Source organism: Carlito syrichta, unplaced genomic scaffold (genome assembly GCF_000164805.1).
Source record: "Carlito syrichta isolate Samal-C Ts95f unplaced genomic scaffold, Tarsius_syrichta-2.0.1 Scaffold306175, whole genome shotgun sequence".
NCBI lineage: Eukaryota > Metazoa > Chordata > Mammalia > Primates > Tarsiidae > Carlito > Carlito syrichta.
Genome location: NW_007250271.1, coordinates 164,496 through 178,960, shown reverse-complemented (window position 1 = coordinate 178,960; position 14,465 = coordinate 164,496). Strand labels below are relative to the sequence as shown.

The 14,465-nt window shown below is 39.5% G+C and overlaps 1 protein-coding gene across 3 annotated transcripts in view; it reads right to left on the bottom strand.

Annotated features, from left to right (window-relative positions):
- Nucleotides 1-14,465, bottom strand: part of FAM120C (family with sequence similarity 120C) — a 112,983-nt gene that overhangs the window by 93,160 nt on the left and 5,358 nt on the right. Inside the window, exon 2 of one of the 3 annotated variants that reach the window (XM_008062956.1) lies at nucleotides 9,017-9,350. The exons of the other annotated variants lie outside the window; for them this stretch is intronic. Within the exon in view, the coding sequence (XP_008061147.1) occupies nucleotides 9,333-9,350 (18 nt within the window). The 3' untranslated portion in view covers nucleotides 9,017-9,332. Of the gene's footprint in view, nucleotides 1-9,016; nucleotides 9,351-14,465 lie in introns of those variants that run through there. 3 annotated transcript variants of the gene reach the window in all.

Sequence of the window (14,465 nt, the reverse complement as noted above, 5' to 3'; positions counted from 1 at the left end):
GCCTTCCGAGTAGCTGGAACTACAGGCGCGCGCTACCATGCCCGGCTGATTTTTTGATTTTATTGTAGAGATGAGGTCTCGCCTGCCCAGGCGGGGTTCGAACCCGCGGGCTCAGGCAATCCACTCACCTCAGCCTCTCAAAGGCGCGGGATTACAGGCTGAGCCACCGAGCCCGGCTTCCAGCTAATTTTTAAAAAAAATTTATTGTAGAGAAGAGGTCTCGCCAAGTTGCCCAGGTTGGTCTCGAACCCTTGAGCTCAGGCAATCCTCTCGCCTCTACCTCTCAAAGTGCTGGGATTACAGGTGTGAGACACTATGCCTGGCTTTATGGCTTTTTAAATATATTTTTATTATGATTAGAAGAACACAATTTACCACTTAACCATTTTTAAGTGTACCAGTTGTGTTAAGGATATTCACATTCTTGTATAACATATCTCCAGAACTTTTTCATCTTGCAAATCTGAAATTCTATACCTATTAAACAACAACTCGCTTTTCCCCTTCCCTCAGCTCCTAGTAACCACCAGTCTACTTTCTTTTTCTATGAATTTGCTACTTTACATACCTCAGATAAGTGGAATCAAATAGTATTTGTCCTTTTGTGATTGGTTAATTTCCTAATGTCCTCAAGGTTCATCCATATTGCATGTAACAAGATTTCTTTCCTTTTTAAGGCTAATGCTCCATTGTATGTGTATACTACATTTTGTTTATCCATTCATTCATCGACAGACATTTGGGTTGCTTCCAACTCTGGCTATTGTGAATAGCACTATTATGAACATGGGTGTGCAAATATCTCTTACAGAGTCTGTTTTCAATTCCTAGATATCTACCCATAAGTATTACTGGATCATATAGTTCCATTTTTAATATTTTGTGTAACCTCCATAGTGTTATCCATAGCTGCTGCATCATTTTACAATCCCACCAACAGTGTATAAGGGTTCCAATTTCTCTACACCCTTGTGAATACACTTATTTTCTTTTTTACATAGTAGCCATCCTAATGGATATGAGGTGCTATCTCATTATGGTTTTAATTTGCATTTCTCTGATGACTAGTGATGCTGAATATCTTTTCATAGGTTGTTGGTCATTCCTGGCATATTTTAAAGAAAATTCCGATAGCAAATCACTTTGTCCATTAATAATTCATTACTTAACTCACTAATAAAATAATATAATCACAATACCATTATTACACTCAACAAAATTAACAATAACTTCTTAATATCATAATATCTAGTCCCTATTCTATTTTCTATGATTGTCCCCAAAACATCTTTTGAGGGTTGGTTTATTCAGATCAGGATCCAAATAGAATCCACATGCTGTATTTGGTTACTATAGCTCCTAAGTATTTTAATTTATAGCAGCTCCTCTTCCTTTTATTTATATGCATTTGTTGAAAAAGAAAACCATGTCTCATTTTTTAAATTAGAAAAATAATATAGATTACTTGGCAAATTATGTTGGAATAACTGGAGAGTCATTTGAGAAGAAAAAAATAGATACATATCTCACACTTTAACTAGAATAACCATAAATAATAGAAGATACCGTGGGGGAAATTTCATATAATTTCAGAGTGGGGAAGGTATAAGAGAAAATCCACTAATGCAAAAGAAAAGGGTCAATATTTGTAACTAAATAAAAATAAAACATTTCCATAGTATAAATATATAAATGATTAGTTGATGAATAAGAAAAATATCAAACATTTGTTTGGGAAAAGCCAATGTAAGTACACTCAAAAGACAAATGGCAAACAGCAAAAAACTTTGAAACTCATAGCACAGAGGGTTAACTTCCTTAATAGAGAAGAAAAAAAGGTAAAAATCCAAGAGAACATTTCACAAAAAAGGAAACACCAATAGTTCTTAAGAATATAAAAAGATGATCAAACTGACTTGTGATAAGAGAAGTGAAAACTAAAACCATACTGAAACATGGTATGTCACCTATAAAATCAGTAAATCATGTATTCGTGAGGGAAATAGGCACTTGCAAAGGGAGAGCAATTTGATAAGATCTTTCAAAATTACAAATGCACATACCCTTTGACCTAGCAATTCTGCTTCTAAGGATTTATCCTTTAAGTACATAAAGCACTTGGAACAACAATGCAAGTGCTTAAGTATGAACAACTGCTTTGCAAATACACAAAATATTCAATGCTGCATTATTTGTAACAGGTAAAGACTGGAAACGACTGAATTAATTGCTTATCAATAAGGAACTGGTTAAATAAATTATATGCACACAACAAAATAGTATAAAATCATAAAAAACTCTGTGTACACAGGTAGAAAAATCACCAAAGTATATTAAATAATAAATACAAAGTATAGAACATTATGTAGTGTGTTTTCTAAAAGGTGCTTTTGTGTAAAATATGTATGTATAATATGTATAATATGCATATATAATATATATTTATATGCATAGTATTATTATCTCTGGAAAAATACACAACAAACTGATAATACTGGTTGCCTCCAGGGAGGAGAACCTAGTGGCTGGGGACAGGGGTGGAAGCAAGATTTTTTTAAAACCATATATCCTTTTGTACCTTCTGAATTTTCATTCCATAAACTGCAATACTTATTTAAAAGATAAATCACAGTTGAATAAAAGCAGAATATATGTAGGGGAAAAATTCAAACAACATAGCAGAATGTACAGTGAAAAGTAACAGTCTTTTACCCCCACTACCTGGAGGTAATTGCTGTTCCAGGCCCCTCCCCTCAAAAGTCTGATTCACAGTAGATTGGAGGTAAGGCTGGGAATCTATTTTTAGCAAGAACCCTAGATGATTCTCATGATGAGGCAAGTTTAAGAAACAGTTCTCTAGTCAGATCACACAGCATGGCAATTTATTCCTAGCAAAATACAATTTAGAGTGGCTGATGGCCATTCAATTCCAACCAGGGCAAAGAGAAATAGCCTTCTAGCAACAATGACCCTCAGAAAAGTGAGCACTCTGGCTCTATTTATACATTTATGATGACTTCTATTGCGTAAGCACAGAGACTTGCAGTGCCTGGCCCAGACAGGTCCAGTTTAGTTGTTAAGCTTGCAATTTTCCAGAAGGGTAAAATAGTTTAGCGGAGATTTAACTGTAATACAGTCAAACAGCTAATGAGTAAAACAGCACATTTGAGTTTTTTTTTTTTTTGAGTTGGAGTCTCACTCAATCACCCAGGCTGGAGTGCAGTGGCATGCTCACTCGCAGTCACCCCAGGGTCGACCTGCTTGGCTCAGGCAATCCTTCCGCCTCAGCGTTCCAAGTAGCCAGAATGACAGGCACGCGCTAAAACACCCAGCTGATTTTTTATAGAGATGAGGTCTCGCCAAGTTGCCAGGGCTGGTCTCGAGCCCGCGGGCTCAGGCAATCCCCTCACCTCCACCTCCCAAAGTGCCGGGATTACAGGCTTAAGCCACGGCGCCCAGCCACACATTTGAGTTTTTAAGAAATAAGACTTGAGGTTCTGAACAACTATACATAGCTTTTAATTGCCGGTTCATCGTTCAGTTCAGTGAATATAGACAGAGGGTTTACTAAGTGCCAGGAAGCAGACAGCACATAGCAAGACACTACAGCACTTGTGAGAAGTTAGGAACACGGAACCATGGAAATACAGAGGACAGGCACCTACCTAACCAGTTAGCGGGATAGGAAGGGCACCTATTTTAGAGGAAGTGACACTTATTTATAAAACTCAGGGAAAAACAGCTGAGAAAAGTTTTTTTTTTTGGAGTTGGAGTCTCACTCTATTGCACAGGCTGGAGTGCAGTGGCATGCTCACGGCCACGGCAGCTTCGACCTGCTGGGCTCAAGGCCATCCTTCTGCCTCAGCCTTCCAAGTAGCTGGAACTTACAGAAGCACTCCACCACATTCGGCTAATTTTTGATTTATTGTAGAGAGGAGGTCCCGCCTCGGCCTCCCAAAGTATTGGGATTACAGACTGAGCCCGGCCTTGAGAAAAGTTTAATGACTCATTTCCAACCAGTAGTTGGAAGTACTAAAAGTAGCTTAAAGCAGTGGCTTTCAAATGTTTCCCCAAATCAGGATTTTGGTAGGTGGAGATTGGACCAAATGACCAGAAAGGATAGGTGTTCCAAACTTCTCTTGAACTTGAGCTCATAATCCCCATTTTATATATTGCCTCATTTTCAGATTTATTATTATTATTTTTTGAGTTGGAGTCTCACTCAGTCGCCCAGGCCGGAGTGCAGTGGCACGCTCACGGCTACCACAGCCTCGACCTGCTGGGCTCCGGCGATGCGATTCTTCCGCCTCAGCCTTCCAAGTAGCCAGAACTACAGGGGCATGCTACCACACCTGGCTCATTTTCTGATTTATTGTAGAGACGAGGTCTCACCAAGTTGCCCAAGCTGGTCTCAACCCCTGAGCTCAGGCAATCCTCTTGCCTCGTCCTCCCAAAGAGCTGGGATTACAAGCTTGAGCCACCGCGCCCAGCTCAGACATATTTTATCTGAAGAATATTTGCAACTAAACAATGAGTATTATTAATTACTAGAATGTAAACTTCAAGGCTGGGTTTTTTTTTTTTTTTTTTGAGTTGGAGTCTCACTCTGTCGCCCAGACCCGAGTGCAGTGGCCGCTCCCGGCCACCGCAGCCTCGACCTGCTGGGCTCCGGCGATCCTTCCGCCTCAGCCTTCCGAGTAGCCGGAACTACAGGCGCGCACTACCACGCCCGGCTAATTTTTGAATTATTGTAGAGATGAGGTCTCGCCTGCCCAGGTGGGTCTCCAACCCACGGGCTCAGGCAGGTCTTGAACCAGCGGGCTTAGGCAATCCACTCACCTCAGCCTCCCAAAGGCGCGGGATTACAGGCTGAGCCACGGAGCCCGGCAAAGCTGGATTTTTTTGTTATCTGTTTTGTTCACTGCTGTTATCTCCAGCACATGGTACACTCACAACGGGTAGGCAATCAACAAACAGTTTCAACTTTCACCCAGTATTTACTGAGCCAGGCACTGATCTAGGTGTGGAGACACAGCAGTGAACAAGAGAATCCTTGCCCTTACAGAACTGACATTGTAGTAATTAATATTTCAAGACACACACTGGGCTAAGCATATTTCATTTATCCTTCCAACTCTGTGAAATAGGTATTACATCATTAATTCCTCTTCTCTTCCTTTTTGTAAGCAGGAAAAATGGAAACTTGGAAAACTTGCCCCAAATCACAGTTAGCAATATGGCAGAACATGGATTTGAACCCAATTAGGTTTCACTTCAAAATAATGCTTTTTTCATCAAATTATGTTATTTCTCAAATAAGGGCAACTGGACATATAGTAATCTCAGATCAATTCACATGTAATATAATAAACACAAGGGCATAATGAATAACTATGTGGTTGTGAGCCCATTAGTGGCAGAATTATGTTACAGCACCTCTCTAGCACCTTGCCTGGACCAGAGTGCTGTTATTTTAAGTAACTTCAAACCAGAGGCAATACTGCTTTCTAACCTCTGCAGTATTTGACTTTCTCTAGCTTGTCCCATATTCAGTTGGGATACTGGCCTCACTTCCATCTACTATGTTAAATATACCAAACTAGTGTCTGACTCCAGCAGGGTTCTGTGATCTACCTTCACCACCTGCTCTCAATTCCAGGGCAAAAAGAAATCAAAGATAACAAGGAAGCATCACCTTATAAGAAAATTCAAGGGTGGAGATGGATATTTGAACCTGCTTTAGCAAACAGAAATATGAATGACTTACATTTCAACTGCAAGGCCTATGTGCATTGAACTCTAATTACTGAATAACTACAGACTGAAACTCCTATTGATGCAAATATGCATCAATACACACTGTGGAGTTCAAACAGTCATTAAGAGACTAGATTGATAATCACAAAGCTAAAGAATAAAGTATAAAAATAGCAATGAAAAGCCATAGCCAACTCAAAGTAACAATGATAAAGTGGCCTTCCCTCCCAACCGTAGGAATTTTAATAACCTACATACACATACATGGTACAGCACTTGCCATGAAATAGATAATCAAGCTGGAGGTAGTAGGATACTAATCCAGTGTTCAGTGCACATTATTAATGTGCTCATTTTAACTTGTGACTATCCAATTTTAGCACCCTTAGTTACTCTTAGGCTGCCAGGAGCCAGCCCATTTCTGTAGGTGAAACCTTTCATCACATGTAAGAACCAAAGGAAAAATTTAGATTTCTAAAATATTTGTTGTGACTCATTTGTGGGCTGAAGACCACACCTTGAGATTAACTTTTGTAATCAGTGTATACAGCAGGAGCTTTGGCATCCAAGGGACCTACATATGCTCCAATTGAATGGGGACAAGTTATAGGCAGGTAACTTAGCCTCTTCATCTGTAAAATGGAGATTTAGCTAATTTCTACCTGATTTACATGAAATACTTTGCACACAAGCTCTAAAGAGGTAGTTATAAAATAAATCATAGTCTGTTATGCAAAGATGAAGTCTATGGTACGTACTACTGCCTAGAAGTCCTCAGACATCATTTGAGACAGAATAGAACAGACAGTTGTTCTGCCCAAAGCAGATCTTCAGGATTGAAAAGTCCAAAGATCTGATGAAAAGTATCCTTAGGAATGAGAGGAAAACAGGAGTCCAAAAGAGCTTCTGAATTACCTTAGAAAGGAGGACAGGAACTACAGAGAAACAATGATGGCAAGAAATTTCTAAGCATCCTTGAACCAGAGGCTGAAAATGCTTACAGGTGGTTGGCAGCTGACATGAATGAATGAAAGAGGCTGAGAAAAGAAAAATTAATTTCCAAAAATGCAATTAAGCTGCGGGTGTTAATATTGCAGTTTACATTTTAAATTAAAAACACAAGTGAAAAACTAGAAAATTCTCATCATTACTTTTTTTAATAGTTTATTCTCCTTTGACCTGGAACTGGAAGCCGATGCCTCTATGAGGCAAAAGGTCGTTAGGTCTAACATTTTTGTGTTACAATGTGCAGTACAGAATTTAGCCTTGAATCCTTTCACTGGGGGTGATTAATCTGGTCCTATTTCATAGTGGAAAACAGCTGTTTAGAAATGGAGGCATTTCCAAACTCAGATGTTTGGTACAGTGTTTTTTATATTTATGGTAACTACTCCCAAGATATTTGTAGAATTCTGGAATTTCAATGACATCATGTGTCATTTTCAGTACCATAGCAAGGTAATTCAGTATCTCCACTGAATCTCTCAGATATCATGAAAACTGAGAAAGGCTAACTATAACAAACTTTCATAACTATAATATCAGAGAACATTTTCTGGAATTCAACAATTATGGGATGCAATTAAGGTCATTACCTTCATTTCTTGGAAACCAATTTCAGCAAAGTCAACCAGTTTATCTCTTGCCAAATGAGTTTCCCAAAGGAATAATTTTGCTAGAACAAGCAAATACAACTATACATTTGTGAAGATAACAACCCTGTTTTTATTCATATTGGCTAGATGAGTTGTAAAGTCAACCAAACAAGTCAAATATTTTATTTCAATCTTTGTGGGTGTGCTAAATGCCCTTTGGATGCCAAACAAGTAATTTTTTTCAGTATCTTGAGTAGCATGCCTCAACTAAGCCAACCAACCTCTAATATAATAGGGCAGAGTTCTGTAACATGCACCTAATAATTTACCAAAGTATTCAGCTATGTTTGGTGCAAACCACAATATTATTTACTAGTTCCTGATCTGATTAATTCTGAACTTTTTAGCACAAAGGGAATCCTGAAGAGTGAACAGCTTTAAGTTTAGGACCCTGGAGAGTTTCTGACTAAAACTGAAATTTCCTAAGTCCGACAGTTTAACACTACTGCAGAAGCACTATCTGTAGTCATATTTAATAGTTCTGACAGTCATCGCCTTGCTAGACTCTGTGTGGCCCTTTTAGCTACGGCTGTCTCCATGCTTCTGGGCTTTGTCGCCCCCCCCCCGCCCCCCTCCCCCGCCTTGGGGAGGTGAATTTTCTCTCTCTAATTTACTTTTAAATAAACTATATTTTCTAATCTAAAAAATAATTCTGACCAACTGATATTTAAAATTTCAAGACTTTTCTGAACATACAAAATCCAGGTATTTCCAGATGTACCTGTGACAAGCTGCAAGTCGTGAGTTAGGTTGCATCAAAATTACTAACACATGAATTATATCTAGGTGCAGTGGTTCTCAAATTTTAGCATGTATCAGAATCAGATGGAGGGCTTGTTAAACCAGACTAACAAGACTCACTCTCAGTTTTTGACTCAGTAAGTCCGAGGTAGGGCCTGAGAATTTTGCATTTCCAACAAGTTTCCAGGTGGCACAGTGCTTACTGTTGGTTAGGGACCATAATTTGAGAGCTACTTATTAGGCATTTATCCAAATGTGTAGCTATGTGGGTGGTGGTTTTATCTGTTGTGACCAGTTTCTATCTAAAACTCCACAAATAATTTACCTTCTTGACAAAAATGTTAAGCCACCAATCATTAACATCCTGAGCAATAGTATTTCCAACCATTGCAAATGCTTGTTTATGATGTAATTTCTACTACTCAACAGATACTTTTTTTTTTTTTTTACAAAACTACCACAAACATACAAAAGGCTTTCAAGTCCTGGAATTTTTCTCATATGATACATACTTGCATTTCATGGCAGTATCACTTATTCTGTATTCAAAAACACAGCCTGTTGAAATTCCAAGTCCTTTTTAAAGTTCTCTTCATTTTTGCACTCATTTTTGTATCCCGATCATATTTCTTACAATGGTTTATTTTTAAATGGTATCTAAAATTATATTCAACAAATTTTATTTAGAAATATAGGAAAATTCATCAATTCCACAAAGAAATAGGCTCTCTCCTGTTCTTCTTTAGATATGTGACCCTCTTGCATAAAAAAATTTATTTATTTTCACTTTGCACAAATGTGGGTACAAGAAATATTTCATGTTCATCAAAACAACTATAAAAAAAGGACAAGCACAACAACCGATGGTGTTTTAGTTATCCATTTCTGTGTAACAAATTAGCCCCAAAACTTAGTGGCTAAAACAACATTTATTTTCTCACATCTGTGGGCAAGGCTTAGCTGGGTCCTCTGGCTCAGGTTCTCAAGGTGCAATCAAGGTGTCATTCAGGGCTGCAGTCATCTCAAGGCTCGATTGGGGAAGAATCCTCTTCCAAGCTCACTCATGTGGTTGTTGTTCCTTGTGGGTTGTAGTTAGATTGAGGGCCTCAAGTTCCTCCCTGGTTGTTGGTCAGAGGCTTCCCTCAGTTTCTTGTTCTGTGGGCCTCTCCATAGGACAGCTCACAACATGGCAGCTTGCTTCATCAGAGTAATCAAGCAAAAAGAGCCAGAGAGAGAGAGCAAGAGAGCAAGAGAGCAAGAGAGCGAGAGCGCGCGCAAACAAGATGGAATTTGCAGTGTTTTATAACCTAATCTTAGAAGTGACATCCCATGGCTTTTGTTGTAGTCTGCTCATTAGAAGCAAATCAACAGGTCCAGCCCATACACCTGGGGTGGAAGGAGATTACACAAGGATGTGAATCCCAGGAGGTAGGAATCACTGGTAGCCATTGTAGAAGATGTCTACCATGAATGACAAGTGGCATTTGGTCACTGTGTCAGGGAGATACCATGGAGTGGTGGAGATCAATAAATGAAGACCATGTGGCTCACCACATGGGGACAACCAGTATTGCCAGAGTCTGATATTTCAAGAGTAGTTGGAAAGTCAGACTTTTTTGAAACATTTCATAATTTTTAAAGGTTAAAAACAAATTAACACTTGTTAAAAAAAAAACAAAACTATGCTTCTATCATGCAAGTTAAATGACAGCAGGAAATTAAAATCATTCAACTAGACGATGCCTTAATGTTCAGTCCAAACACATTATTTGATTTCAGATCCTGGTGAACACTACTGATCAATAAAAATAAATGAAGTTAGCTGGGCTCGGTGGCTCAGCCTGTAATCCCACGCCTTTGGGAGGCTGAGGTGAGTGGATTGCCTGAGCCCGTGGGTTCGAGACCCACCTGGGCAGCGAGACCTCATCTCTACAATAAATCAAAAAATCAGCCGGGCGTGGTAGCGCATGCCTGTAATTCTGGCTACTTGGAAGGCTGAGGCGGAAGGATCGCCGGAGCCCAGCAGGTCGAGGCTGCGGTGGCCGGAAGGTCTGGGCGACAGAGTGAGACTCCAACTCAAAATAAATAAATAAATAAATAAAAACAAAAAATAAATGAAGCTATTTCAAAAATAAAATAAAAAGAAATGTGTAGGCCAATGCAAAAATATATGGATGACATGAGGCCAATGGGCTGCCGGTTTGCTACCTTTGCCATAACCTTTGTAATTTCCTATGTGATATACATGAAAGGGCAAGGGTTTTGGTGTCTAGTTTGCAAATCTTGGTTCTGCCACTTCTATTGGTTATATACTTGGGCCTATGACAATGACTAAAGTAATTATCCTGGGGGCTTATACTGTAAATATGTTCTTACTTATTTCTATAAGACTGTGAGCTCCCGGAGGGGTAGAGTATCATGTTTTATACTCCTGACCTCAGCACCCCTCATCTCACTTTCCTACTTCATCTTTCTCTACAGCACTTATTATGCTATCTACAATATTTTATCTATTTATTGTGTTTATTATCTGTCCCCCCATTAGAATATATGCTTCATGAGCTCAGAAATCTGTTTTAGTCACTTGCTTTATCATCATGATCTTGAATTCTGTCTGGCACACAGTAGGAGTCCAATAAATATAGGTCGAATAGATGAATTTTATTGTCCATAGTACTTAGCACAGTGTCTGGCACAGAGGAGATGCTCAAAAAATGTTAATTGAACTGAAAAGCACTTATCTTCCTGATAAGAAAAGTGAGGTGAAATGAAGCTTAGGCATATCATGAGGGACCCTGCATGCCACTCCATGCTAGGCTTAAAGCATGAGAGTTAGATGATCAACGTCCAACTTATTTGGCACACAAGATATTTTGGTAAAAATAATAGTAACTGGCATTTATATGGCATATACTATGTGCCATATAAAGAAGTTAACTTGTCCAAGGTTATATAACGAGGTAAAAGAAGTAGGATTTAAAACCAGGTAGTTGGGCTGGGAGCCGTGGCTCATGTCTGTAATTGCAGCACTTTGGCAGATCAAGGCAGGCGGACTGCTCGAGCTTAGGAATTCAAGACCAATCTAGGCAGCATAGTGAGACCTCGTCTCTACAAAAAAAGTTAAAAATTAACTAGGTATGGTGGCACACGCCTTAGTCCCAGCTACTCGGGAGGTTGAGGCAGAAGGATCACTTGAGCCCAGGAGGTTGAGGCTGTGGTGAGCCATGACTGTGCCACTGTACTCCAGCCTGGGCAACAGAGACCCTGACTCAAAACAAACAAACAAACAAACAAAACACACATAGTCGGCCTCCAACATCTGTGCTGTTAGCCATCATGCTACACAAACTAAATGTAAGAAAAAATGTTCTGGAAAAAGTTCCTAAAATACAACTATAAAAAATGGAACTATACTGTTTTCAGATACATTAAAGAATTTTAGTGTCACATATATTTAAATTCAAATCTTGGTCTAACCACATTCTAGCAGTATAACCTTGAGCCAGTGACTACGATGAGCCTGTTATTATTTTAGCTATAAAAAATAGAGAGTAATACCTATTCTTATGGGTGGCTATGAGGATTAAATAACATAATGAATATATATGAGGTACCCAGCATACCTCACACATATTCTATAAATGCACTGCTAAACAACTACAAAACTTACCCCTGAATAACGGGAGTTTGGCAATTCAATTTGCAGTCTGAGTTGATTTACATAGAATTATTATATAACACCATACAACACTGGTTCTAAATCATTCCTTATGACCTTTAAAGCCCTCTACAGTGATTCAGTCAGTCAAGACACTAATGTATATAATATGCCAAATCCTAAAGCAAATCCCTAGCCCCTTGGAACTCATTTGAAAGAGAAGTATAAAGTGATTTGAAAATACTATGAGAGAGAAAAAATATGAGAGAAGTATCAACAGAGTACTCTGGTAGCACAAGGGAAGGCATCATTCATCACAGCTGGCAGAGGTTAACTGGGAAAGATTTCATAATGATAACTTTTGAGCATAAACAAGTAGGAATTTACTATGCAAGGGTGAAGATAACGTAAGAAAAGCACTATGTAGTTCATGCCTGTAATCCCAGTGACTTGGGAGACACTAAGGCAGGAGGACTGCTTGAAGTCGGGAGTTTGAGACCAGCTTGGGCAACATAACGAGACCCTGTTTCTAAAAAAAAAAAAAAAAAAATTTAATTGCAGATACATGGTGGCATGTACCTGTAAGCCCCATTACTTGGGAGACTGAGACAGGAGGATCATTTGAGCCCAGGAGTTTCGAGGCTGCAGTGAAGTATGATCATGCCACTGCACTCCAGCCTAGGCAAGAGTGAGACTCTGTGACGGAAAGAAAGAAAAAGGGAAGGAAGGAAGGAGGAAGAAGGAAGGAAGGAAAAGAACCAAAGAAATGATGGAAGAAAAGCACTAAGAGAGGACATGGTATGCCTAGGAAAATAGTTCGTAATGGTTGGGACAGGTATGGACAGAGGTGAGCACCAGGTAAGTCTGGATAGTTGGGATCAGACTGTGAAAGGCACTGTCTGCCATGCTGACAATTTTGGAGTTGGTAGGGCAGGCCAAAAGCAGCCCCATCTTTGGGCATACAGGCGTCAGCTTTGGTTTTCAGGAAGGTATTACTGGGACCACTGTGGCAGGTAGTGTCCTGAGAAGTTATGGTAAGGAAATAAGTTGAGGCTGTTCTCATGGTTCAGATAAGAAATTCTGGCAGCCTGAACTACAGCCAGCGAGGGTGTAAACAGACATAAGTAGCTGGACTTAGGAAATATTTTTGAGGTAAAACTGAAAGGATTTGATGACCAAGTGAGTGTGGGAAGTGACAGGAGAGGAATCCATGGTTTCTAGATTGAAACAAATGAAAGACACCATTCATAGAAACAATATCAGAAGTGTAACAAGTTTTGGGGGAAAGATAATGAGTTCTATCTTGGATACTTTTCAGTTTAAGTGACTTAAAAGACATTGAAAATCAGCCGGGCATAGTAGCACGTGCCTGTAATTCCGGCTACTTGGAAGGCTGAGGCGGAAGAATCGCCGGAGCCCAGCAGATGGAGGTTGCGGTGGCTGGGAGCGGCCACTGCATTCCAGTTTGGGTGACAGAGTGAGATTCCAATTCAAAAAAAAAAAAAAAAAAAAAAAAAAAAAAAAACATTGAGTAGTAGAGAGCTGAAAAGATGTGTTAAAAGCTCATGAAAGAAGCTAGGGGTAGAGAGAGAGCTATAGCAATCATCAGAATATAATTAATACTTAAAGCCATAATAATGGATGAGATCGATCAGCAAATGAATGTAGAAGAAGAATATGAATAGGACAGAGGCCTTGAGAACACCAGCATTTAAGGAAGCAGGCAGAGGACGATGAATAAGGAGGAGAAAGAACTAGAGATTTATAAGGAGAATCAGACATGAGTGGGATTAAGAAATCCAAGGAAGGCAGTTCAAGGATAGGATGACTTGAAGGATAGGATGATGTCAATTATCTCAAAGAGGACCAAGAAAGGGTAAGAATGGAAATATATGTGGCAGTTTCAGAGTGGCACATATGGAAAGTGGCAGCAGGCTAGTGAATAGGAATTAATAGTCACCCTTTTCAAATATGATGGTGAAAAGGGAAGAAAGGGGATAAAGATAATGACTCTAGGGAATTGCAAAGTAAAAGGGATATTTTGTTTTTTAAAGATTATTTGTATATGCTGTAAGTAAAAGAAATAAGAGAGAAGAGACTGAAAATGCAGAAAAGAAAGGAATTGCTACTTTTGAATTCCTATAACATCACTGTGTGACTAACACACTTGGCACTTAGCTTACTGTATTGGTAGTAGTGTACATTTAGCAATGCTGGCACAAACTAAGTGCTTAATAAATCTGCTTATTGAACTTCTTTATGTGTCTATGTACATTATCTAGCCCAGGGGTCCCCAATTCCTGGGTGGAAGTACCGGTCCATGGTCTGTTAGGAACTTGGCTGTATAGCAAAAGGTAGAGGGGGAGGGTGAGCAGAACTCCACCTTCTGTCAGATCAGTAGCAGCATTAGATTCTCATAGGAGTGCAAACCCTATTGTGAACTGCACATGCGAGAGATCTAGGTTGTGTGGACCTTATGAAACTAATGTCAATGAGCTGAGGTGGAGCTGAGGTGGTGATGGTAGCGCTGGGAGGTGGCTGCAAACACAGATTAATATTAGCAGTGAGGTCTGACTGCACATCCCTCCTACCCACCCCTCCCCGCCCCCCGTGGAAAAACTGGTTTTCATGAAACAGGTCCCTGATGCCAAAAA